The sequence below is a fragment of the Sorghum bicolor genome, chromosome 1 (genome assembly GCF_000003195.3).
Source record: "Sorghum bicolor cultivar BTx623 chromosome 1, Sorghum_bicolor_NCBIv3, whole genome shotgun sequence".
NCBI classification, from domain to species: domain Eukaryota; kingdom Viridiplantae; phylum Streptophyta; class Magnoliopsida; order Poales; family Poaceae; genus Sorghum; species Sorghum bicolor.
In genome coordinates, this window is record NC_012870.2 from 34516020 (window position 1) to 34541790 (window position 25771).

Sequence of the window (25771 nt, forward strand, 5' to 3'; positions counted from 1 at the left end):
AGAATTATAAGCACAACGTATAGTTATAGAGGGTGTGTCCAAAAGGATCACATCAGAGGAAAGCTCTGATTCCTCCAACCACTCGCTACTCATGACTGAGATAAGCTCTCTTAATTGATATTCACTTGGCAAACAAATGCTAAGATGGCTGTTTTGGGGTCTGTTAGTAGAATGGTAGTTTGAAATGTTTCCAAAATCGGCAAAAAGATCAGATTCTATATCCAGCATGAAGTCCAGTGGTGGAATTTCTTCCTCTTGTGGCTCAGAACTTGGAATAGCTAAAGTAGATGAAGAATTTGGCAGAGTGTCTACTTCGGCTTCGTAGGTTTCATCATGAAGGGTATTATCCATCTCAGCTTCTAGGATTCTATCTAGGATCACTCTAGCTTCATCAGTAGGGATGCGAAAGAAAGAAACTCTAGACATTGTGTGTAGCATTTGTTTGTGATCTTTCTGAAGACCTCGAAAAAAGTGAAATAAAAGAACAGGGTCTTCAAGATTAAGGTTTGGACCAGATTCTAAAAGATCAGAAAAACGTTTCCAGGATTTTCTCAAAGTTTCATTATCTTTTTGTTTAAAAGATAGGACTTCGAGTCTAAGGTCGCCGATACGGTCGAGAGAATAAAAATCTAGACAAAAGTTGGCTCGTAAAACTCCCCATTCACCTCGTTGTTGACTTACCTTCTGACTGTACCATTGTCTAGCTTCTCCCCTTAAGGAAAAAGGAAAAAGCTTCCAACGTAAAGTTTTATTAGAAATGCCTTCAATGCGAAGACAATCACATGTTTGCTCAAAATCTCTAATATGAAGGTAAGGGTTTTCGTCTTCCTTTCCCGAAAAAGATAGGTTTTGAATCATGGCAATCAACCTAGAACTTAACTTATACTGGGATGTTTGGATAGGCTGTGATGACTCCCATGGTAAAAGGTCAGTTTCCGAAGGTGTTGCAAATTGGTAGATTGATTTAGAATCTTGGTTTTTCATAAGGTAAGAAAATGGATAAAGAATATAAAAGATAAGAAAAGATAAAAGTATAAATACAAGCTAGTAGTAAGACTCAAGGTTATCTCAGCAAACCGTCTTTCTCCTCGGCAACAGCGTCAGAAATGCTTGTTGATATTTGGGAACACAATAAGGAATTGATCCGCAAGCGCACGGATATCGGTGAGCACTTCACCCGGGAGATTATCCAGAGTATCGTATTTATTTTTTTACCACTAGGAGAAAGAGTGCATCTGACTAACCTGGTCTATTACTACTAACCCTTTAGGCAACAAAGAATGTTTCTTGATGTGAGTGATAAATAGAGACGACTACAACCGTAATCTCCTTCTAACCTTGGTAAGGATGATCTACTGTTCTATTGGGGAGGCTAACGGAATCTAGACACCACAGAGGATGTTCAACCCACACCTATAAACCCTATCCTTCCTGCTAACGAGATATGGTCTGCAAAGGTAACTCGGAAATGTCACGTTCCTCGCTACTACCACGGTCTAGCTAGTCAGGGAATATCTATGAGTATCCTAGCCTAAACACCACGTCTACGCTAGAGATGATTACTCTAAACTCTACGTGAAGAGATTAAAGTAAACTCATAAACCAAAAGAACAATAAAACAAGAACTTACTAGAATTTAGAAGTCGAAATACTAAAGAATCCTAGGAGCAAGCTTCGGGTTAGGAGAACTTGATCCCGCAGGTACAAACTCGGAGTAGACACCGACAGGCCGGGCTTCCTCCGATCTACACCTCCACTCTATCTCTCTCAATCTAGTAGAAACTAGAAGATCTATTTCTACTTACATTGGATGCTAAGCCTAAAAAGAAATTTTATTTAGAGGAGAGGTATTCCTTCGAGGGCTCCTCTCAACTCTATGATGAACTTGTCTCCTCCAGGGGCCAGGGGGTCTGGTTTTATAGTCCCCTCAAGTGAACGTGAGCCATTGGATCAAACCAACATTGATTGGATAGTTATCCTTGATCCTTTAGGTCGGTGGAGCGTCGTCCGCGAAAAGAGTCCCGAACCAAGTCCAGGAGGGGGCGGGCGCCAGGTGAACTGGGCGGGCGCCCAGTGCCTGGCCCCGTTCGGCCTCCGCTTCCTTCTCATGGCTTCTGGAGTCTTCTAGATGGTAGAAAATTGCACGGTGCGTTGATATCTCTATGTGATCCCGACATGTGGGCCTTTCTTCCTTATTTCCTGATAACCCCCTGCAGAAACAGATAAACAACAAAACTCGTGGAATTCTGTCAGATCAAACCCTAATTCTAGGTGTTGGTTGCATATTGGTTCTTTCTCTTGTTTATTTGATAATTAAAATTGATACTTAAGAACCGTCAACACTCAGCATCTCAGCCCAACAGCAACCCAGTGCCCGTGCCTGCCTAGCAGAGCCCTGTGCCCGTGCCACTGACCGGTGGGTCCTCCCTATCAGCGATAGGGCCCTTTCCCACGCCGCCGCCACCGTTGATCCAGCTCCTACGCATACCAAGGACCCCCGACCTATAAAGGCCCTTCCCCTAGTGTGCCGCGCCCCTCCCTGAACCCTAGGGCAGCCGCCGCCGCCATATGTACCTAGCCGCGCCACCGATAGTGTCGTGTCGTCGAGCTCCGAGCCACCGGCGTCGATATCCTCCCCCGTTGTGTCTTCGTCGACGAGAACCACTCTGCAAGCTTTGCACGAAGGTGAGGACCCCATCGATGCCCTCGACTTAAGCCCCCCATCCTCTACAACGCCCTCTTGGCGAGCTCCGGCGAGCTCGTGCCTGGATTCCATGGCGCCACCGCGCACGCAGCGCTATCCCGACCAACTGGCACTGTCGAGAAACCTCGTCGCGAGTTCGCGAGGCCATGATGCGCATCCCCGTGCCATCCGTGTGCCCGATTGAGCCCCATCGCGGCCACGTCGCTATGCTCCAGCGAGCCGCCGCCGCTGCCATCACTTGGTTGCCCGATCTGGATTTTGTGGTCAGATCTGCCCCCACCGAGTCAGCGCTCGCATTAACAGGTGACGTGGCGCCACGTTGGCAGTGATCAGTCAATAGGTCAAAGTCGTTGGTCAGCACTGCCATCTTTTCCAAAAAGGCCCCTAAGCTTTTTAGAAAATAACCCGCAGTCCTTTTAGTTCAAAAGTAATTAAATTTACGCCCCTGTCTTTTCTCTTTGAGCCCCTACGCTTTAGAGAAATAGTGCCTGCAGTCCAAAACCTTATAAATACCAATTTTTATTTATTTAAAATACGAAAAATAGTTCTACTTATTGATAATTTTGCCACTAACCTAGTTTTGGCCATAGAATCCGTGTTTTAACTCCGTTTGACCCCGTTCTTGTCGCGTTAATTTGGTATAGACGTAAGCTACACTTTAGCAGTGATAGTTACCTCGTTTGACCATTTTGATTTTCACCATAAATTCAAAAATGATTAATTCTTAACTAAATGCCTTTAAACCTATAAAAACAATTTATGTTTATAACTTTGGTTTTCATAAAACATATATTAATATTATTAATACCAACATAAATGTCTTCTCAATTATGACCTACTTAATATATTCTTATTCCATAAATGCTTTGTTTGACTTTTGTCATGAGTTTCATGTTTTCTAAAAATTATAAATGATAGCGATATAATAATATTAAATGTTTATAAATAAAACATGACTAAAGTTTAATCTCGGCTTTTACCATTCCTTATAAATTGGTTAATTTAGCTATGTATCCATCATCTCCTTTCATCAAATAAAATGTGACAAGCGTATAGTTTGTCTTTTTCGTTAAGTTGCATGCCTCGATAGCCAAGTCCGTTTAAGGAATAGCTCCGTTCTCAATCGTTCTTCCATTATCTCGATCATAGCAGCGAGTCATGGCATTTAGTATGCTCTCTTTCAAAGCTTTTCTTTTGATTGTCGTTTGTTCTTAGTCGTGATTTTTATTTGTCCATTTTTGTTCTTGGTTGCTTTGAGTAGAAGAAGCGTGGTTCGTTAGCGCCGAAGACCAGGAGCTGAGGACCGACAGTTGCAGTAGAAGATGGAGATCTAAAAGATAGAAACTAAAGACTTCCGAGAAGTTGTACACTAGGAATAAAGGCAAGTGCAGGCACCCTTTGATCATATTGTACCTATGAACTTTAAATATATTTACTTTACATTGTATGAGTCTTAATACTGCAAACTCTAAGGACTCGACTAGCCCTTTACTACTATTCCGTGTATATCTAGGTCTATACATGGGTAGTATAGTGAATAGTAGATATGCTTAGCTGCTCTGCTCATCTATTCCATATAATAAATGAAAGTAAATAATCTTGCTTAATAAATTCTTCAATGATGATTAATGTTTAAATGATGAACAATGGCCACTTCGATGATGGAGATGTTGCGGTGCTTGCGAGCATCGTGGTTTGTTGAGGAAAGGGGAGCGAGTATTGGAGCTTGGCCTGGTTTCCAGGGGTACTCGTTGCCGCCCTCCGTAAGGACTTAGTCATGGAGCGGCCCCCTGGGACTTTACAGCTTCAAGCTATATGACTCTGGCTTGACGTAGTATCAGGACCTCTACGTAGGGTGTGACTTTCTGGATAGGCGTAAAGAAGTAGCTTGGGTATTCATATTAAGAGGTCGGTCAGTTCGGGGTCCCATTGCTATGGGCACGGCTGCCGCGCGCCCCGGCCAAAACTTACGAGTTGCACTCTATTAGCTAGAACCTGTGAAAAGTCTCATAGTGAAACCCTGCCTGCTCACCTTGGTAGTGTTTTGGGGAGTCTCGACCCCGAGCAAATGGGAATTATGACTTGAAGTGAAAGTGAGGAGAGTTTGATCAAACTGATATATCAGTCGTGCTTACAGTCACGAGTGGCCCAGACTCTCACATGATGAGCAAATTGAAATCACATGGAATTTGGAGGCGGAACTTGGTTGAGGTTGCTACCTCGTGCTTTGGCGAAATGGTTATTTCATGTTGGCAGGATTGTTATCCTGTGTTCTTAATTGGGATTGTTATGTCATGACCTTAAAGGGGTTGCTACCCCGAGTTAGTATCCGAGGTTGCTACCTTGAAAATTTTAATAATAATAATAATAATAATAATAATAATAATAATAATAATAATAATAATAATAATAATAATAATAATAATAATAATAATAATAATAATAATAATAATAATAATAATAATAATAATAATAATAATAATAATAATAATAATAATAATAATAATAATAATAATAATAATAATAATAATAATAATAATAATAATAATAATAATAATAATAATAATAATAATAATAATAATAATAATAATAATAATAATAATAATAATAATAATAATAATAATAATGATGACTAATAATATTATTAATTTACTTTTAATTAAGGGTTGGGATGTTCTACTCAGTTGTTTTAATAATAAAGTTGTAATAAAATTTTACCAACTAAAAAGCTCACATGCAGTTAAACAGTGTTAGCTTTTCTTTTGATTAAGCCTTGCATGTTATTATACTTTCTGCCTGTACTTATTGAATTCGACATGAACTCACCCTTGCTATTCTCCCCACACCCCTAATATGTAGTAAAGTGCTGCTCAGAAGAAGGACAAAGATGTCATGGAGTTTTCTAAAAGTTGACGTACAGAGCTCCTAGTCAGCCGTCCCTGAGAAGAATGGAGCCTAAAAAGTTTACGAACTGTTTCCACGTACTGTGATAGTTGTAAGTATTAATATAAATATGTTTTCCGCTATATATAATATTGTTTCTGATATTTTTATTCTTTTGTTGTATGTGTGGATTTTCTGGGCACACATATGACGACTCTAGTCCACTTTTAAAAAACCAGGGTGTTATATTTCATCCCCGACGCGGTGCTAGTTCTGGCAAATCCAGCTGTGCTTTGGCGCTTAGGCGGCTTGACTGCATCGACTTCCGCATCGACCCTCCTATTTCCACCCTGTCTGCCTCGATTGCGTCGTTCCCGTCCTGTCTGCCTCGATTATGAATATTTTGGCAGTGATGTTTTTTAGAAAATAGTCAATTGTTAAAAGGCCCATAATGCTATATTTATTATTTTTATATTTATTTATTATAAAAAAAGCCAAAAACTACCTGAGTAAGCGCAAACAAAAAGGAAAAAATGGGAAACACATGTATATTTTTTCTTATCATCGTTTTCTATTAATATTTGATAGTTTCTTTTTTCTCCAGTTGCAATATACGGACATATTTGCTAGTGTATACTTAAATGTGGTCAAATTCTTAGGCCTTGTTTAGATGCGAAAAGATTTTAGATTTCGCTACTGTAGCACTTTCGTTTGTTTGTGGCAAATATTGTCTAATTATGGACTAACTATTATAAAAAGATCCGTCTCGCGATTTATAGTTAAACTATGCAATTAGTTTTTTATTTTCATTTATATTTAAAGCTTCATGCATGTGCTGAAAGATTCGATGTGACAGAAAATCTTAAAAACTTTTTGGTTTTTGGGGTGAACTAAACTCTTAATCAATAGCAAATCTATGAGCTACTCAGGTGAGTCAATTAGAAGTAAATGCCTAGAGCACAATGTTTACTTCTGATGTCATTCAATCACTCCTATATCCCGTCTGGCTCTCGCTACACTCCACTTGGTTCGGTAGTCAAATGAACTGAACTTTTTTATTAGGTATACCAACTGGAAAATTCAAGGTCCGACACCACCCAGCCTAGCTACACATTGTATCTGGTTTCAGCAAAACCACATAACCTTGCGCCGCATTACAGGAGTAAGGAGTTGTTACTATTTAGATCGTACGGTACTAGGATATGTGCAAACAAGATGCAGACATAAATTAAACAGCCTTGGCGAATCTTGGAGAGAAATCATGTGGTGGAGTAGGTAATAAAGGAATGAGCTCTTGGTTCAGTGGAATGTCAGATTACAAAGTTTGGAAGCATTATTTAGATCTGCCGTCTAAGTTTTGTTTGGTCAGCCACGCCTATAATAAACAAACTAACAATCAAGATGGATCGATGATTCATTGTACTTGGTGTGTGGCTTTCATAGCGCAACTTGGCGCCCTTGATTTGTTTAAATCATGCATACCGTCTCTAAAGGTTTTGTCGCTTTGATTCTATTTGATGCATGCATACGATGGATGCTGATGTTGTTTAGGCTATTATATCATTTCAGATATATGTGGTCAGGGGCGGACCCAAGATCAAGCGCGGGCCCAGACTGATATGAATGAAATTGCTACAACTAAATTACTAAAGCCTAATCCTTCATTGTTCAAGTGATTTACTATTGATTTATTTGGTCAAGGCCCAGGCTGCAGCACTGGTAGCCCGGGGCCGGTGTCCGCCACTGTATGTGGTGGCTTGTTCCAATGCTGCTCAAGTTCTTGTCAAAAAAAAATGCTGCTCAAGTGGCACATCATTATTGGTTAGCTACAAACCAGTGATGATAAATTGATAATGTATCCACACTACTCAACGGCTATAGGCTTAAATCAATCAAAGAGCTAGGTAGGAACAACTGAAAGTGATACCTGTTGGATTTTAACTGGACTTGGCTAAAGGGTCTCTAGCTCAGTTGGTTAGAGGAACCCAGTGGCACTCCTTAGCTTCTGGATTCGACTTCCCATGGACCGAATTTTTAGGCTAAGGTTAAAAAATCTCCTTTTCTATCCCATGCCAAAGTATAGGTCCGAGGCTCGGTTCTCACATGGGCTACGATGCCGCTATGTGTATGGGTGGGGTAGGGGTTTGGGGTCTTCTTCTTAATGTAATGCTCGGGGGCTCTCTTAACCTCCGCAAGTCAAGTTTTTTTTAATTGAGCTTGATTTTATTTAATTAAAATAAAGGCAAATAATTTTGAAGGCGCATATTACTGTACAATAAAGGTGTGGTCCTATGTGCGATTCTAACTTTTTTTTGGCGGGAAAGGCTGAGCTTTATAAATCAAGAAGTGTTACATCATTTGCCAATGACCTTACAGCAAAATCAGGTACATGTTGTAGCTACACTGCTGATGACAAAACTTTACAAGCATGTTTTGCTAGAAGATCAACATCCATATTTTTTTTATCTGAAACAAGTCTGCTGTGAGCACTTAGCGTGCATATTCTCTTCTCTTTTATGAAAGTAAACTCAGCCCCCTAAAGTTCATGCGTGAGCACTCGTGTTTCCGTTACTTGTAGGGTCATACGGGACCTATTATCAGTTTGTGAATTCAAGGCCTGAAAATTGTATAACAATCAATTTCGGCGATAGCCGGGTGAGGTATCCATTGTATAGCTAGAAGAAGAGCCTCTCTATAGGCAAGTAACTCAGCCTCTACATCAAAACAATCAAATTGAACTTTTGCCGAAGCTAGTACCACATCTGCTATTTCATCCCTCGCTATTATCCCATGGCCTGCTATATTAGTTTCCTTGTAAAAAATAACATCAACATTAATTTTCACCCTACCAGGTTGAGGAGGTTTCTAACGATAGATAGAATTTCTAGCAGAATAAGTCCTAGTCTTTTTTTTTCTTTTCCTGTGTGTACCCACTATTCATTTGCCTTTGTTATCCTCGGGCTGATGCTTTTGTCGGATTTGTAATAGCGAAGCTTTTGATCTGAAAACGGACAGAATCTTCAATTGACATCTGCTAGCCTCCCTAAGAGATTATGGGCGCGTTTGATTTGCTGACTCAGGAGCGCCAGGCCGCCGAGCCAGGCCTAGACCAGCCATGGCTTGGCTGCCATGGGCCAAGGCTCTTGTTTGATTGTATTTTAGGAAAAACAACTGGCCTAGGTGATCTTTTGTTTGATTCCCATTTAAAAGCCTGGCTAACAGTCCACACTACTTGCCTGTGCCCAAAAATGGCCCGCGCGAGCTCGAGCTCAGCCTGGCTCTGAAAAAACAAGGAGAGAAGCGTTTCTGGAGAGACAGGAGAGAGAAGGTATTTTGCAGCCCAAGAGCTAGGCCAAGAGATAGGCCAAATATGCCAAACACAATTAGAGGAATCTTGGCCCATATCAAATGCGTCCTATAGGCCCGAGGACACGTGATGAGCCCTCAATTGGCATCTGCTAGCTCCTGAGAGATTGTAGGTCCGAGGACACGTGATGAGAGCTGGACTCTGCTTTTGGCTTTGAGCTTTCTACTTTTCCAAATGTGTGCAGAGACATTTTATTAAGGGAGACAAAAGAGAAGCGGTTAGTTTTGTAGTTGTTTCAACCAAACAGCTTACAACTTTTTTACAGCATATAGTTCACAATAGTTTTTCCACAACTTACAACAGTTTTTCCACATCTCATAGCTAATCCAAACAGACCCGTAACATGTGCATTTGGCAAAATTTTCCTAGGGTCATTTTTGGGTCATCATTGCATTTGAAATGATTTGCACAAATAAGTGTGTATCGTACATGCATATTCCTAGTTCAAATGCATCAAAAAAAATGCATCAGAAATCATATTCCTCAGGGTACCACATTTTCTTCTGGGAGAAGGGATATTATCCTTCTAGAAGAACAACGTGTGCATTCACCTGGTTTGAAGATATTTCTTTTTTAGCAAAGGTTCCTTTACAACTTTGAATAGGTTGACTGCGAACCACGCATTCGCTTTACCATCCTTGAGAGGTACGAAGGCAACATTAATGACAATTTACATAAATATAACTGTTCCTACATTACCATAATAAAAAATGTTCCAGATGTTAAGAATGAAAGAGAGTCTTTAAGATTTGCCTCTCGGTAAGATTATAAGAACTCTCCAACGGTTATAATTACAAGATGAAAGTGCTACGGCCAGGCAATCTTGAAGTATATATTCTGTGGACGCAGTAGATCAAGCATAAGCAAGAGAAGTTCGACGATTGAATTAAACAAGTGAAACCCTTCAGATTGGGCCCATGTGCGACCCTTCAGATTGGGCATTATGCACACTAAACAAGTGATGATAATCGTAAGATTTGCTTGCAACAGTGTACAAGAACGTCACTTCCAAGTGCAACCAGACTGTAACTTCTTGTTGCACCTTCCAAGTAAAAGAGCTCACAGCCAACCTCTGAAGCAGACACATCCGGCTCGCTGCTCAAATTACTGAGAAAAAACAAAGTGACAAATGCCTGCACGAGCAAATAAGAACATGCATCAGCAGGTGATCATGGGATTTCCCCTGAAATTTTCGGCCTGATAGTGTCCAGTGCAAGTGTACAAAAGGGCCTCGTCTGGGCCAATACAGAGTGTATAAATGGCCACAAGGCCGATGAAAAATGTCAGAACAGAAACAGCACAGAAACCTTTGCTGAACTGAAAATCAGGATAGAAATAATAAGAAGGCCAAGAGCATTCTCGGTGTACACTCATGGACAAGCCCAGCCAGGTTATCATCTAGCAGTCTGTTACATTGCCGTTTCAGTAGCTCTGGTATTTCCTTCTTTCCCTTCTCATGTTCACCAGATTTATGAGCAGTACAATGGATCATATGCAAATTATTTTCCTTTCTACTGCAATAGTACATCGGTGTCTATTAAAATTTATTTAACGATAACAAAAGGAAGAAAAGCAAAGATGTAATGACATACCATGAACTATCTCAGCATTTATTTTGCAGCAGGGTACCATACCAGAGAACATAGTTTCAACTGAGGAGCTACGAATTCGTGATGAGTTGGAGGCAGAGATAGAGGACGACTTGGAACATGAAATCATCGATAGCATGTGCCGCCTCGCACGCCACCTTCAGAGGCTGTATCAGCAGAGGAATATAAGAGAATTTACTGGATCTGTCACTGATTACCAGTTTCCACAGCCCCATGCAGAAAATGCACTTCTTCTGGAGATGAATATCAGGATAAAATTGGATGACCAAAGCCAGATTGACATAACCAACGTAGAGAAAGATGATGCTGCCATTCAACCAAATTCATGTCCCAGTTCTGATGAATCTGACAAAAGGTCATTGAAGATAAGGCACAGTGATGCAGTTCCCTGCAGGAAGCATCCCAACCATCCAGTTGTGCCATGGAGATAAGTTGAATGGACAAGAATGGGTATTGCAACTGAATAACAATATGTCATACAACTTGGGATGTTCTGTTTGCGCAAGAAATAAACAATATCATGTAATTCTAGTATATATTAACATAGTATGAATTCTACAATGCATTAACTTGTTCATGGAGAAACCATTAAAAATCATTAATAACATGGTTTTAATTCTATAATTAGCAATCAGATGATTACTACCAACAGAAAAAAGCATTTGGGACTCGAATGATAAAATAGAGTTAAGTGAGGTAGCTGAGGATAAACAGAATCAGAGCTGAACTCTTGGTGACGCCTTGTTTGTTTGAGCTTATCAGCCGAATCTGCCAGCCGTTCAGCATGTGTAGATTGCCCTGATCTTTGTATTACGCATTCCCCTTGTGAAAAAGGTGCATTTCTGAATGCCTCAACGCGGAGTGGCACATCCCCGGACTGCATAATTAAGAGAGGGACTTGTGAGTGATAATCTGCTGTCCCCCTTTTCCCTTTGACCTACGTTTTGCAGGAACAAGTGGTCAGCCTCAGCTGCAACTGTAGAAGTATGGCAATAGGCCATTGAATCACTCATAGTTGGTAGAAGTACACCATAGTTGGTAGTACACCAGCTAGAGTAGAGGGCTGGTATGTGCAGGTACAAGAGCAGTTGATGGCTGATATAAGCCATGTAGAGTAGTTGTATGGAGTGGTGTAGTCACCATCCAAGTAGTGTATATATACTCTACCTATGCAATGAGAAAAGGCAGTTCACTTGCCACCATTTCCTGTGTTCATTCTTCAGCCAACGCTGAAAACAGTGTGCTGTGTGTGTGTGTGTGAAGTGAGTCCTGCTCATCTTCTACCTTGGGACAGGGGAGAAGGAGAGGAGAAGAGGGGAGCAGGTCCTGCTCACCTCGGGCAAGTGCTGGGCCAACACGTGGTATCGGAGCCGGAAACCGTTGCTAGGTCCAACGACTGGCAATGGCGGACGCGGTACTGCAGGAAGGCGGCGGCGGTGGCACGCTCCAGCTAGGGCCGCAGCAGGTGGAGGTGCGCGTGGTGGAGGAGTATGGCGGGACCAACTCCTGGCCCATGCTCACCCACACCAACTACGGCGAGTGGGCGGTCCAGATGAAGTGGAAGTTCTGCGGCCGCAAGTGGTGGAAGGCGATCGAAGAAGATGACCGGAGCGAGGATGCCCAGGTGGGCATCATGGAGGCGCTCATGGCTTCCACACCGGCAGAGTACCATGAGGCGCTCGGAGCGAAGGAGACCGCGAAGGAAGCGTGGGAGATGCTGGAGTCCTTCCGCGTCGGCTCGGACCGAGCCAAGCGGGCCAAGATTCAGCAGTTGCGTCGGGAGCTCAACGACATCCGGTTCAAGTCCGGTGAGTCGGTTGAAGAATTCGCGCTTCGACTTCAGTCGCTAGCAAGCCAGCTGGCGAGCTATGGCAAGTCGGTGGACGACGAGGATCTCGTTACCAAGCTCTTGTGCGTGGTGCCAGCGAAGTACTCGCAGCTCGCCATGTCCATTGAGACGATGCTAGACATCTCCACATTGTCTCTTGAGGACGTGCCTGGGCGGCTACCAGTAGTGTAGAGTCGCAGCACGGCGGCGCAGGAGAAGGAGAAGCCCAAGCTCTTGCTGTCCGAGGAGGAGTGGACGGTGCGCATGAAGGAGAAGCGTCGAGCAGGGGAAGGCTCCAGCCGTGGCGGTGGTGACCGCGGCGGCGGCGGCAAGCAGCAGGGAAAGGGCTCGGTGGACAAGAAGGCAAGAAGAAGTTCACCGAACCGAACGCCTGTCGCAAGTGCGGCAAGGTCGGGCACTGGGCACGCGAATGCCCGGGTCAAAAGCCGGAGAAGGAGGCGCATCTAGCGGCTGCGGACAGCAACGGCGACGAGCACGCTCTCATGATGGGGGAGTACTACGCGCTCCAAGGTGAAACAGGGAGGCGGAGGCGGAGGAAGGGACTGCTGCGTGTACCATCGATCTTGACGAGCCACGGGCGCAGGTCCATCTGGGGGCAGTTGGCGACGAGCGCGAGCAACCATATGACGGGGTGCCGCGCAGTCTTCTCCAAGCTGGATGAAGAAACCACCAGGAGCGTCAAGTTCGGTGATGGCTCCCGGGTGGCGATCCGCAGCCATGGCACCGTCCTGTTCCGGTGTCGGAATGGCGAACATCGGGCGCTGACGGATGTCTACTGGATCCCACAGCTAAAGACGAGCATCATCAGCCTCGGGCAGCTGGACGACACGGTGCTAAGGTGGTGATCAAGGGCGGTGTGCTGCGGATTCGTGACCAAGAGCGGCGGTTGCTGGCTAAGGTCACAAGGTCGAAGAATCGGCTGTTCTTGCTGGACCTGAAGGTCGAACAGCTGCTATGCCTGGCGGCACAGTGCACGGAAGAGTCGTGGCTGTGGCATGGCTGCTACGGGCATTTTTACTTCAACGCGCTGGGCAAGCTGGCGGCGATGGTGAGGGGAATGCCCAACAGCTGCCTGGTGGGGAAGCAGAGAAGATTGTTGTTCCCCAAGGCGCCAGTTCACGGCGACTTATGCGGACCCATCACTCCGGCCACGCATGGCGGGCGGAGGTACTTCCTCCTGCTCGTAGATGACTGCAGTCGATACATGTGGCTGCAGCTTCTGGCGAGCAAAGGCGAAGCAGCGGACGCCATCAAGCACTTCAAGGAGACGGTGGAGGCGGAGTCTGGGAAGAAGCTGAACGTGTTGCGGACGGACCGTGGCGGCAAGTTCACGGCGTAGAGTTCGCCACTTACTGCACGGAGGAGGGGTGGAACGCCATCTCACGACACCCTACTCACCGCAGCAGAACGGCGTGGTGGAATGTCGAAACCAGACCATCGTCGGGATGGCAAGGTGCATGTTGAAGGCCAAGGGGATGCCGGCGGCGTTCTGGGGCGAGGCAATGAGCACGGCGGTGTTCATTCACAACAGCTCCCACAAAGGCACTGGAGGGGAAGACGCCATTCGAGGCGTGGCGTTCATGCACACGTTCGGGTGCATCGGGCACGTGAAGAACACCAAGCCCGGCCTCACCAAGCTTGAAGACAGGAGCACCAAGATGGTGTTCCTCGGCTACGAGGAAGGGTCAAAAGCCTACAGGCTCTACGATCCAGTCGCCGGGAGGGTGACAGTGTCCCGCGACGTCATGTTCGACAATGCGGCGGCATGGAGATGGGATGAGGAAGAGACGGCAGAAGGAGAGGGCGCGCACGGGATCAGCGGGTCCTTCGTCGTTGAGCAACTTGTCATCACCAGCCAGGTCCACACGCCAGCAGGAGTCGTGGAGGGAGCGGTTGCCCCTGGAGCAGGGGAAGCAGGGGACGGGGCGCCAACAGCAGGGGAAGCTGAGCCGCCCAGTCCAGCCACGACGGGCGGTACTCCGTCTCACTCTGCTCTGGGACAAGAGCAGGGGACTCCGATGACGGCTCAGATCGAGTTGCCACTCCACCTCCAGACGTCACCGAGTTCATGGATGCCTTCCACGACGGCGAGGTACAATTCCGCCGCGTGGACAACATCCTCGATGATGCAGCAACTCCAGGTTTGGCAGCACAGCAGCTAGGTGAAGAGGAGGAGCTTATGATGATGAGCACAGAGGAGTCGGCCACCTTCACAGCTGCGGAGCGCGAACCGGAGTGGCGGCGGGCTATGCTCGAGGAAATGCGGCAGATTGAAGCAAATCAGACCTAGGACTTGGTCGATCCACCGGCAGAATGCCGGCCGATTGGACTCAAATGGGTCTACAAGGTGAAGAAGGACGAGTATGGCGCGGTGGTGAAGCACAAGGCGCGGCTCGTCGCTCGGGGGTTCGTGCGGAGAGAGGGGATCGATTTCGAGGAGGTGTTCACGCCAATGGCACACATGGAGTCGGTGCAGCTCGTGCTAGCCATGGCGGCGGCCAAGGACTGGGCAGTCCACCACCTCGACGTCAAGTCCGCTTTCCTCAACGGCGACTTGTCGGAGGTCTTCGTGAGGCAGGCTCCAGGCTTCGTCGTGAAGGAGGCCGAGCACAAGGTGCTCCGCCTTAGGAAGGCGCTCTACGGTTTGCGGCAGGCGCCGCGGGCCTGGAACTCCAAGCTCGACACCACCATGGCGGAGCTCAAGTTCGCACGGTGCGCCACAGAGCACGCCCTATACACCCGCCGACGGGGGAAGGAAGAGCTTGTCGTCAGGGTGTGCGTTGATGACTTGATCGTCACCGGTGCGTGGGAGAAGGACATTGCATCCTTCAAAGTCGAGATGGCTGCACGGTTTCAGATGACCAACCTCAGCACGCTGAGCTACTACCTCGGCATCGAGGTGAGACAGGGAAGCAGGGCAGTCACGTTGGGGCAGCGCGCCTACGCGCGGAAGCTGCTAGAGCGGGCCGGCATGGCCAACTGCAAGCCTGCGGCGACCCCGATGGAAGAGTGGATCAAGCTGTCGAAGCAGAGCGCGACGGAGAAGGTGGACGCGACGCACTACCGGAGCATTGTCGGCGGGCTGCGCTAGCTCACCCATACTCGGCCGGACATCGCGTTCGCGGTCGGGTATGTGAGCCGGTTCATGGAAGATCCGCGGAAGGATCACTGGATGGCAGTCAAGCGGGTGTTGCGCTACATCCAGGGGTCGGTGGACTAGGCTCTCGTCTTCCCTAAAGGCGATGGGTCTGATGGAGGCGAGCTGGAGCTCACGGCTTTCAGTGATGCGGACATGGTGGCGATGTCGATGGACGGCGCAGCACCTCAGGCGTGCTGGTCTTCCTCGGCGCAGCACCTGTTGCCTGGCAGTCGCTAAAGCAGAAGACGGTGGCGCTATCGACTTGCGAAGCAGAATACGTCGCCGCCGCCACCGCAGCATGCCAGTTGGTGTGGATGCGCCGGCTGCTGGGGGAGCTCACAGGTGCTGAGCCCCGGCTGCCAGCGCTGAAGGTGGACAACCAGCCAGCAATAGCGCTGGCGGCAAAGAACCCTGTCCTCCACGACCGAAGCAAACACATTGATGTGAAGTTCCACTTCCTTCGTGATTGCGTCGAGGAGAGGCAGATCGTCATCGAGTTCGTCGACACAAATCGGCAACTCGCTGACATTCTCACCAAGTCACTTGGCAGGCTTCGGTTCATGGAGCTAAGGGGGCTGATGGGCATGGAGTTCAAGGGCTGACAAGCAGGATTAGGGGAAGATTGTGAGTGATAATCTGCTGTCCCCCTTTTCCCTTTGACCTACGTTTTGCAGGAACAAGTGGTCAGCCTCAGCTGCCACTGTAGAAGTATGGCAATAGGCCATTGAATCACTCATAGTTGGTAGAAGTACACCATAGTTGGTAGAAGTACACCAGCTAGAGTAGAGGGCTGGTATGGGCAGGTACAAGAGTAGTTGATGGATGATATAAGCCATGTAGAGTAGTTGTATGGAGTGGTGTAGTCACCATCCAAGTAGTGTACCAACAGGTACATATTTTGTGTATATATACTCTACCTATGCAATGAGAAAAGACAGTTCACTTGCCACCATTTCCTGTGTTCAGTCTTCAGCCAACACTGAAAACAGTGTGCTGTGTGTGTATGTGTGAAGTGAGCCCTGCTCATCTTCTACCTTGGGACAGGGGAGAAGGAGAGGAGAGGAGGGGAGCAGGTCCTGCTCACCTCAGGCAAGTGCTGGGCCAACAGGACTCAGTCCCTATAGGCCTTTTCCATGTATCTCTTTAGCAGGCATCTCTGCAAAACCCTCCCTCTTCTCTCTCTGCTCTCTCGTGCAAGGAGGGAGAGTTCAAGATTGAACCCTCTACCCATAGTGGTTCAACTCTCTCTCCCTCTACCAACTACCTGAGTTAACTGATGTGGTTCAACTCCCTCTCTCTCAGACGTACATGCAGGTAATTGCGGCATGGAATGGTCCTCAATGAATTGCGGAGAGCTTATTTACTAAATTTTGCAAATCAATTATAATGTTCGATCTCAGTCTGAGCTTCTTTTGTGCACGGATGTGTATGCGAAAGACTACTATAGTTCCATGATAGCCACTGGCAATCCAAAAAAAAATAAAAAATTGGAAGTTACTGGCAATCCAATTGGATTTGCTCATCTCCTGATGTTGGGGAAAGATCTTCATTACTAAATCTGATCAACCAATACAACAAAAACTACCAGTTCGCATTTGAAGGGTAACCATCCATCTGCCTGAGAGGGTCAGTGATATTGCCCCATACCACTGACAGTTGGATATCTAGTAATTATCATGAATTAAAAGGGTTAACATGAATAAGAACATCTGAAGTACTAAAAGAGGATCGTCTATTACGGAACCCTAAAATAGACTCTTCTTTTCTTTTGTAAAGGCGTTTGTTTTGCTGATTCTAAGACTTGAGAGATATGCTTGGAGCGCTGCAATCTTTTCAGTTCTATGTAAATACCATCTAATTTGAAAAAACTAAATGTTGACTTGATAGGTTTCTTTAGCATTTGTGTTGGCTATAACAGCTTTTGCTTCTGATATCTACTACTTTTAATTGGCTTAGAAAACTTTATTCCATAATCATTGGGGTACTATACTATATTTAAGTCATTTTTTAACAATCACCTTCCTATGATATATAATTAATTAATGTATCATGTATCCTCATTATTTAGGTAGCTATTCCTTCTGAAACAGGTAAACAACAAAACATAATACACAGATGTGCATATATCAGCTGATTTATTATCACAAACAACATATACCTCAACTGAAGTGATGAAAAATATAAATTAAACAAGTGCTGGCAGAAGCAATTACCAATATACAAGCGGGAGTCACAACTCACAAGCCTTGGTACGAACAAGTAATTATCAATAAATCTGTTTTCCAAGCATGGATCCTCCATCTTCTTTCAGTGGTAGCTCAGTTAAGAAACAACAAAGCTCTCCTTGTGTCATGTGGGGCCACAGCCCCTCTAGGAGGAGAGCCAGCCGAGGTCCAGCTACCCTAGGGCTCAACACCCATGACACCTTGCATACTTGTGAAAGGTTTGTCAGTAAGGTTAAAGGGATAGAAATGGTCTACTGCAACAAAAAAGGCAAAGTGAGAAGCACATGTAAACATGTTTGATTTTTTTTCAGAATTAAGGGTATGAAATAGGAAAAACTCGGATTTGCCCTTATGCTCCAAAAAACAGTTGCAAATGGTGCTAAACATAGAAACCACAAGTGTTTCCTTCTGTTTACTGATGACCCTGAAACAATAGGTTTATATATGATAAGTAGTGTATTGAGAGTGAGAGTGAGAGAGACAGAGAGAGAGAACGAAAAAGAGAGAGAGAGGGAGATAGAGAGAATATATTTTACTGTGTGGTCGTAAGAGATTCCAAAAAAATAAAAATGTGATCCAACATTAGACCAGTTATTCCAATGCTTTCTAGGTGCTCAGCATACACTCTACAATCTATAGGAGTCGACGCAAGGTGCCACTCTTCAACCCAAGTTGTCATCGTTCCTCAGTCCAGCTCTGATTCACACTGCAGCAATGTTGCTGAGCTTTGTCACCAGAAATACAGGGTGGGAAGACATAGGGCATGAACTGGGAGTGGGCGCACTCGTGGCATGCCTGAGATCTTCGATAGAGAGAACCTGCAGTGGGTACTGGCGTACTGCCATCCCCATGCCATAGCTTACTGTTTGAGAAGGGAGAGGGCTAGGCCCAAGCCGTCAATGAAGAGGAGCCATGTCACTCCACGAGTCCACGTCATCAGTGGTCACTATGGGGTGCCCACAGGAGCGGTGGCTGCTCTGGCAGGCATGGCAGCACGAGGACCTGTAGGCTGTAGCCAAGATCCGCGAACTGCTGGAAGCTCACTAGGATCCAAGGACAGTGACGCTTATTGCCTCCTCCAGCAACTGCATCTAGATATCACACCAAAATGGAGGCCGCAAAACCATGTCCAACTGTGGGAGAGAGAAGGTGCCTGATTGTAATTGAGAGATGAAGGGACGGAGAAAGAAAGAATCACAAGAAACGTGAGGTACTTAGGCTATTTGCCACAGTCAGACATCTTGGACAAAAGATGTTTAGGTTCCACTGGCATGAACATATCAACTTCTGAGAACCAGTGGCACAAACCTAATAATAATTTCAAAAGGAGATCAATGTCAGAACAGTAATTGACGCAATCATCCTCAAACTATTACCACCATCAACTTGCAATTGCTACAGTGCATTTTCCCAATCCAAGTATCCAACTATTGTAGATAAAATATTTTTTTGCCGTATTCAAGTAATAAACTTATATTCTGAACAGGCAAAAAGAATTTACATACTACGTCATCCTGCACACACATATTATTGAGGTGGTGAGTCATATATATGGGATTTCAGGAACCCACATATGCCCAGCAGGAGGGCATGCACTACAGCAAGGGAAAGATATAACAGCCTGGAACTAGCAAGATTTCAACCAAAATCAAATTATCCAAACATCAGAACTAGGTTTCTGTTATAAATATTCATGACCTGATTTCTTTGAGTGTGCAAACAGAATTCCAAGATCAATTTCTCAGTAAAATAAAGAGGGGGGGCGGGGGGGGGGGGGGGGGGGGGGAGGGAGGAAATAGAGTACAGCAGGTAAAAATAGGCATACATGGGCAATTGATCATATCAAAACCCAAATTGAACCAACAAAGCTGTGTATTGACATCATCAATCGCAGGGGCAAAAACTTGAGTTCATGAAATTTGATATCTATGCCTGGAACACTCCTTAAAATAAGATGGGTATAAGCCTATTTACTGTAATCTCGGAAGCTTGAATCACTCCTTAACATCAAAAGGTCTGGTAAGAGCTTCCTACCTATTGTGCTGAACCTAGTGGTATGTTGCTGCTGCCACCACCCAATCCGGCTTTCTGCCCCAATTCTGCCAGTTGGTGAATAAACTCGGACCCACTCAGAATTTCTGTTGCACCATAAATAACATGCTTGGAAGGCTGTGAGTGTTGCACTAGCTCCATCAAGCTCTTGTACTCAATGTAATTTCCACCACCGATCATGAAAACAACAGCTTCTCTGAAGGGTCCTTTAAACTGCCCACCAGTTCCTGACCTAGGAGCCCGTGGATCAAACAAAAGGTAGTCATCCACCTCTGGGTTTGGTTTCCCTTCCATCAGAGCTTCAACTGTTCTTGTCAAGGCCAGCTGCCTCCCATCTGACAAGAGATTCTTTACACCTGCAGTCACAGCGCTAATGGACTGCCCATACAGCTTCTCTGCCCAATCGACAATGTTGCTCTTAGTTGCTGTGCCTGAAGCAGCTGCAAATTGGGTATTCAATGCCTTTATCCTCTTTACATACTGAAATGCACACATGTCAACTTCGGATTCCCGCAGAGTGGCCTCAACCTGCTCCAGTTCAGATGATGGTGGTGTCTCGAAGGACAGCAGGTAGGTCACAGCTAGCCGAAGCTTATCTTCCTTAGTGCCCTTCCCTCTGAGGAGACTCAGCAGTGTATTCCGGTCAACAGTACCATTCACAAGCATATCATTCTCACAGTCGCAGTATCCATCCAGAGACCTCTCCTTGATATGCCCAAGCAATGATGTTGCAATATTGGTGTGCTTATCAATCATCTTCTTCCGCTCTGTCAGTTCTGGTAGTGAGTTCACCGCATTCATGAGATGCTTAGTGTTGCCAATCAGATCAGTACCATCAAACTCAGCCCCAACCTTGCCACCACCAGTGCGATGGTTCACTTCATCCACATCCTGCTTGTACTTGGCCAGCTGCGCCTCGATTTCCTCAGCAACTTTGGGGAATGGAGACCAGCTGTTTGCCACCCAGAATTTGTCAGAGTCGTCCAATTCGTACTTCTCTGCCGGCAACTTCAGAATGTTCTGCTTCAAGCCAAGCACATCATGCACCAACGGGCGGTAGCTCCAGTCGTGCTGCACCCCAACAGACAGCTCGAAATTCCTGTCGAAGAGGCACAGCACAGGGCGCTGGAATGACGCGACGGCGGCAGATGCAGCTTCCGTGAAGAGGTTGGGCTTGGCGAGTAGGTGATCGCGGAGCCGGGCGTCTAGGGCGCCGGCCACCATCTCCGCTGGCCCACCGCGCGCACACCTGATGACAGGCACAACACCAAGCGTGACGACGACGCAGAAGAGACCCAGCGCGACGGCGTCGACGAGGGCAGTGATGTCAGTGTCGGCAGCCGCGGGGTCGTTTAGTGCGACGTAGGCCCGGGGCTGCGCTAGCGAGAAGAGGCCATCCTCGAGGCAGACGAAGTCGATGTACTGGTCAGCAACGCGCGCCACGCGGCCCGCACACGCGGGCGGAGCGGCGGCGCAGGCGGTTGCGAGGCGCTCAAGCAGCGATCGCGGGACGGAGGTGGAGAAGTTGACATGGAAAGACCCGTATAGCCCCGCGGCGGCGTCGGCCGCTAGGCGGTCCACGTTTCCGGGGGTGGGCCGGACGAAGTAGACGGCCGGCGCATCGGGCACCGCCTGCCGCGGACGGTCGATGTTGAGGGTGAGGGTGACACCGTGGTGGCGGAGGTCGCCGAGCTTGAGCACCGGCGAGAGGACGGAGATACAGGGCTGATCCATCACCAGGATCTTGTACGCATCGTCCTCCCCCTGCCCCTCGCCGGCGTTCGACAACTGCTGCTGGCTCAGGTGCAGCATCCGCACGATAACATCTGGATCAGAGGCAGAAAGCGCGATTAGAGCCAGCACTGGGCAGACACGCAAGTAGGAGGGTACTGGGGCAATGGAGGCGGGGAGTTAGCGCTTACCGAGCTGCTTGCGGCGGAGGCTGAGCGTCATGGCGGTCCTCCGGTGTCTCGCCGGCGTGGATCAGATCGGATCTGGAGGGGGCGTAGAAAACTGGAGCAGGGAGCCACCAGATGTGCGTTGTGCGACTATCCAATTGTAACCGTTGATTTGCTCCCCGGGATGCTTCGATGCAAAGCATGGCCCATGGTCAAGTTCATCGTTAATTTGTGCACCCCAACGTAGTTTACACTGAAGTCCTTAAATATATAGAGTTATTATACCACGTAGATTTATAAATAAATCATAGTTTTAAAAGTCAACGACCATAGTCGCACCTAGTCGCTAGGCTATGCCCCGGTGCCTGGACTAGAGGATAGTCGCCGCTCAAGTCGACAGAACGTGACTCGGCGGCGCCTAGAAGCCATAGGCGGCGCGTAATATGCGAGTCGACCGGCGGGCGAGTGCATGCGGAAAAGTTGATTCCGTAGGAAATTTGCCATGCGCGCGACAGATAAGGCCGAGTGTGGATCCCGAAGCCGCGCGTGACGCTATTCTGTTGCCATGCGACGCTCCTCTTCGTCGGGAAGCAGCTTTGGTTGGCACCGCCGCTCCTCTCCGCCCGCCAGTCTGCTCTGACCTCGTCCTCCTACACTCCTCCATCCTCCCCAGTCTCCACCTAGCTCGTCCTCCTTCCCGCATCGAAGCCTTGAAGGGCCTCCCCACCGCCCAGTACGCTCTCCGGCGGTCATCTCCTTCAAGCGGTCAACTATAAATGTATATATATTTTATATTGATATATAAATTGGCAAAACGCCTAGAAGCGTCTAGGCTAGACTAGTCACTAGTCTATGTGTCAGCGCCTAGATTTCGCCTAACACCTAGCAAAACTTTGGGACAAACTCAAATTTGACCTTCAAAATTATCAAGTGATATATCATAGGTCCATATCCCTTTGAAAGGCACTCAGGATTTATTTTTTTACAAAAGCATCGTCACTCGCTCAACGTCTCCAGCAGCGGAGCCAGCCCACGGTGCATGGTGCACTAACCACTTGATGGTGCCTGCTGAGAACTAGAGGAACCATGTCGAGTGCACCTCTGTGTTGGTGTCCTTCCGCTATGCTTGCCACGCATTGTCGTTGGAGCTGAAGACATCGTCCTCGAGCAGCTCCACGAATAGCTACCCTTGTTCTATGCTTCGTCCACGACATTGTGTCCCGTGAGCGCGTGAGCGCAGGCCACGAGCCCGCATAGGCTGGCGCCTGCAAGGGCAAACAAACACGGTCGTTTCTAGAGCCGGTCTGTGCACTACGGGTATCGCTCTACCTGCCCATTCTGCGATTAGCATGTGCGCGTCCTCGCATGACATGACCAGGATGTTGAGGCCGTTGCCGGCATCCTAGAGCTCGTGCACGGCCAAGCCAGGCGACCATGTCTTGCCACAGGCGCCGCACTTGTCATCCTCATCGCGGCGCTCGCTGTTTTCGTCGTCTGTGACATCAAGAGGTGGAAGCAGTGGCTTGCGTGGATCGAGGAGCCCTAGAAGCTCACCACTTCCAGCCACTGGACTTCAACGAGGCCTCCATGCTGCATGTGCTCACCGACGATGGGCCTCCATGCTGCATGGGATATGGACAAGAAGCTAGAGTGCGAGTTCACATCAGAGATGGACATCCTCAGGCACATCCAGCATAGCAACATCATGCGCCACGATGTCAAGTCTAGCACCATATTGCTCGACTTGAAGCTCAATGCTAAGGTCGTTGACGTCAAGTCTAAGGTTGACAAGGACGAGCTCTTTAAGGCCCGCGTTGCCTGCCGAGAGCAACACCAGCATTTGGTCTAGTACCATCATCATCGTGCACAGCTTCACCGGCGTCATGCTCCTTGACATCAGTGTCACGGGAGCACCTCTACAGCGCATCATGTCGCCATGCATCGCTGCGCCCACCGCGTCTTAGCCTTGAGGCGATTCAATAACGTGCCAACTGCATTCGGCGCGTAGTCTCATTGCTTCGCAAAGTCATAAAACGTTATGTCTAGTCATGTTCTGTAGTTGTGACAGCTCCTACCACTGCACATGTGATGCCTCGTGCCACCCCTCAGCTCATGTCGGTGCCACCACGTCCGCCTATAGAGCCTCTATCTCCTACGGACATCGGGAGATGGACGGTCGCGGATGCCGCCGTGCACAAGGGAGATGGACAGCTACATATACCACGATCGGGGCAAGGGTAGAACATGTCTACAACAGTGATTGGACTATTGTGGTATATGTAGCTAACTTGATAGTTGATTTGTTGTTAATTGATATGAACACACTGTGATTGGAAGGACTATTGTTTATTGCTTTAAAATGTTACTAGCATTCTTTCATAATAATTGGTTTTGTCAATTTTGGGTATACCGTGTAAAACCTGAATCCAAATTATTGGATACCCAAAATCTCAAATAATGTTTTTTGGGCTAAAATCAGATAGTAATTTCTAATTTCTGAATTTTTAATCATCCAAAATACTCGACCTGAATTTTTTGGATAACCCAAATGCCTAGGAACTCTTTTTTTTTGAACAAACCCATAGGAAAGCTTTATTGATTGAGTAAAGTTACTTCATTTTCTAGAAGAGGAACAATAAAACTAGAGGGATCATCGTCCCACATACAAAAAAAACTTTTGTGAGCAAAGCTTGCCTAGCTAATTCATGAGCCACCTGGTTTGCTTCCCTACTTAAACGTGATAGAAATCTCTTGAAAGCCACCCCACGCAATGTTGCATTCATCATATATCGCCACCGCCGAGTTAGCCGTGAATCCTCCATTCTTCATAATTTCAACCACTTCCATGCAATCAGATAGAACAATAACACGGTTACCTCCAATAAGTTGGGCTAACATCAACCCTTCCTTCAATGCATATGCTTCCGCCATTGGGGCATCTACCAGGTGGGGAATATAATTGTTTGTTGCTACAATCATCCCTCTAGAGCTATCTCTGATTATTGCACCTGTACTTCCACAACCATTATCATCATCATAAGACGCATCAATGTTTAACATAATATATTCTTCTAGGGGTTTCCTCCATCCTTGGCGTATCTTTTATCCTTTTACAGCTGCCAACTTGAAGTTCTTTGTTAGAGAAATAATCAAGAGGCCTGATCTTTGTGGGCGTTGAACAGATTCACCATGCACCAATTGCCTTCTCTCCCACCATAGAAACCATCCTCCTGTTAAGATAAGCTCGGCCAAACCCACCTCCAAGCTTTGGACCTGCTTTCCTCTTCGGATCACTTCTTCTAAAACAATAGACCCCTCTTCGGATCACTTCTTCTAAAACAATAGACCCCGATCGATAAGTCCCCAATAGATCATTGATGGTCTGCCCAATTTCCATCCAATTCCATACCGCTCTGGCTCTATCACACAAGAAAATCATATGCTTAATATCTTCAGCACCACTATTGCAAACTAGGCACCCTCCAGTAGGACTAATATGCCTATTTGCCAAGATTGCTTTACAGGGCAACAAGCCATTAAAGGCCCTCTAGCCAAAAAAATTAATCTTCCCTGGCACTTGGAGTTTCCACAACTGTTTCCAAACTAGTTGATTATTGGTACCACTTTCTGGAGCTCTAAATATTCTAGCTCCATACTTTCTCTTCCATTGTCCATGATAAGCTGATTTTACCAAAAAAAACCGTTTATGTTATAGTGCCATGCCACACAATCCTCTCTACCTGGGGTGATCGGTATCTGCAAAATGCGTGTGGCAATGATGCCCCTAAAGATAGACTGGATCAGGTTAGCATCCCAAGTTGAGTCCACTGGATTTATCAGCTCATTCACTCTTGTTACTATATTATTGCCTCTTGGAGTTAAGATTTTCATATTATGGCTTCATGGAATCCAATTGTCTTCCCATATATTGATTTGTGTACCATCTCCCACTCGCCAAATATATCCAAGTTTAAAACACTCCAGTCCTGCCAATATACTTTGATAGGAATAAGAACTTCCAATTTTCAGTCTTGCATTCAATAG

The 25771-nt window shown here is 46.6% G+C and overlaps 2 protein-coding genes across 16 annotated transcripts; one reads left to right on the forward strand and one right to left on the reverse strand.

The window, feature by feature from the left end:
- Positions 9507-21959, reverse strand: LOC8155274 (SEC1 family transport protein SLY1). Of its 15 annotated transcripts, XM_021459777.1 has the most exons (6): positions 21752-21959; positions 19812-21655; positions 17766-18031; positions 10547-11441; positions 10262-10468; positions 9507-10087 (listed from the first exon to the last, which is right to left on the reverse strand). In XM_021459777.1, the coding sequence occupies exons 1-2, from the start codon at positions 21780-21782 to the stop codon at positions 19812-19814; spliced, it is 1875 nt and encodes a 624-aa protein (XP_021315452.1). In that variant the 5' UTR covers positions 21783-21959; the 3' UTR covers positions 9507-10087; positions 10262-10468; positions 10547-11441; positions 17766-18031. The 15 variants fall into 15 exon arrangements, with proteins under 15 accessions (XP_021315452.1, XP_021315465.1, XP_021315482.1 ...); XM_021459790.1 differs by lacking the exon at positions 10262-10468; XM_021459807.1 differs by lacking the exons at positions 9507-10087; positions 10262-10468 and having other exon boundaries at positions 10639-10952; positions 11293-11441.
- On the forward strand, positions 10552-10995 carry LOC8155371 (the record flags this gene model as incomplete). The annotated part of the gene is made up of 1 exon (XM_021451568.1): positions 10552-10995. A coding segment is annotated over one exon (444 nt), but the record flags the coding sequence as incomplete, so codon positions are not given.

Bases quoted from the DNA above. Each gene is read 5' to 3' on its own strand.
- LOC8155274 (XM_021459790.1), bottom strand. From the start codon at position 21,782: ATGACGCTCAGCCTCCGCCGCAAGCAGCTCG. The intron at 21,656-21,751 runs GTAAGCGCTAAC...CCTCTGATCCAG, and splicing joins CCTCCGCCGCAAGCAGCTCG to ATGTTATCGTGCGGATGCTG.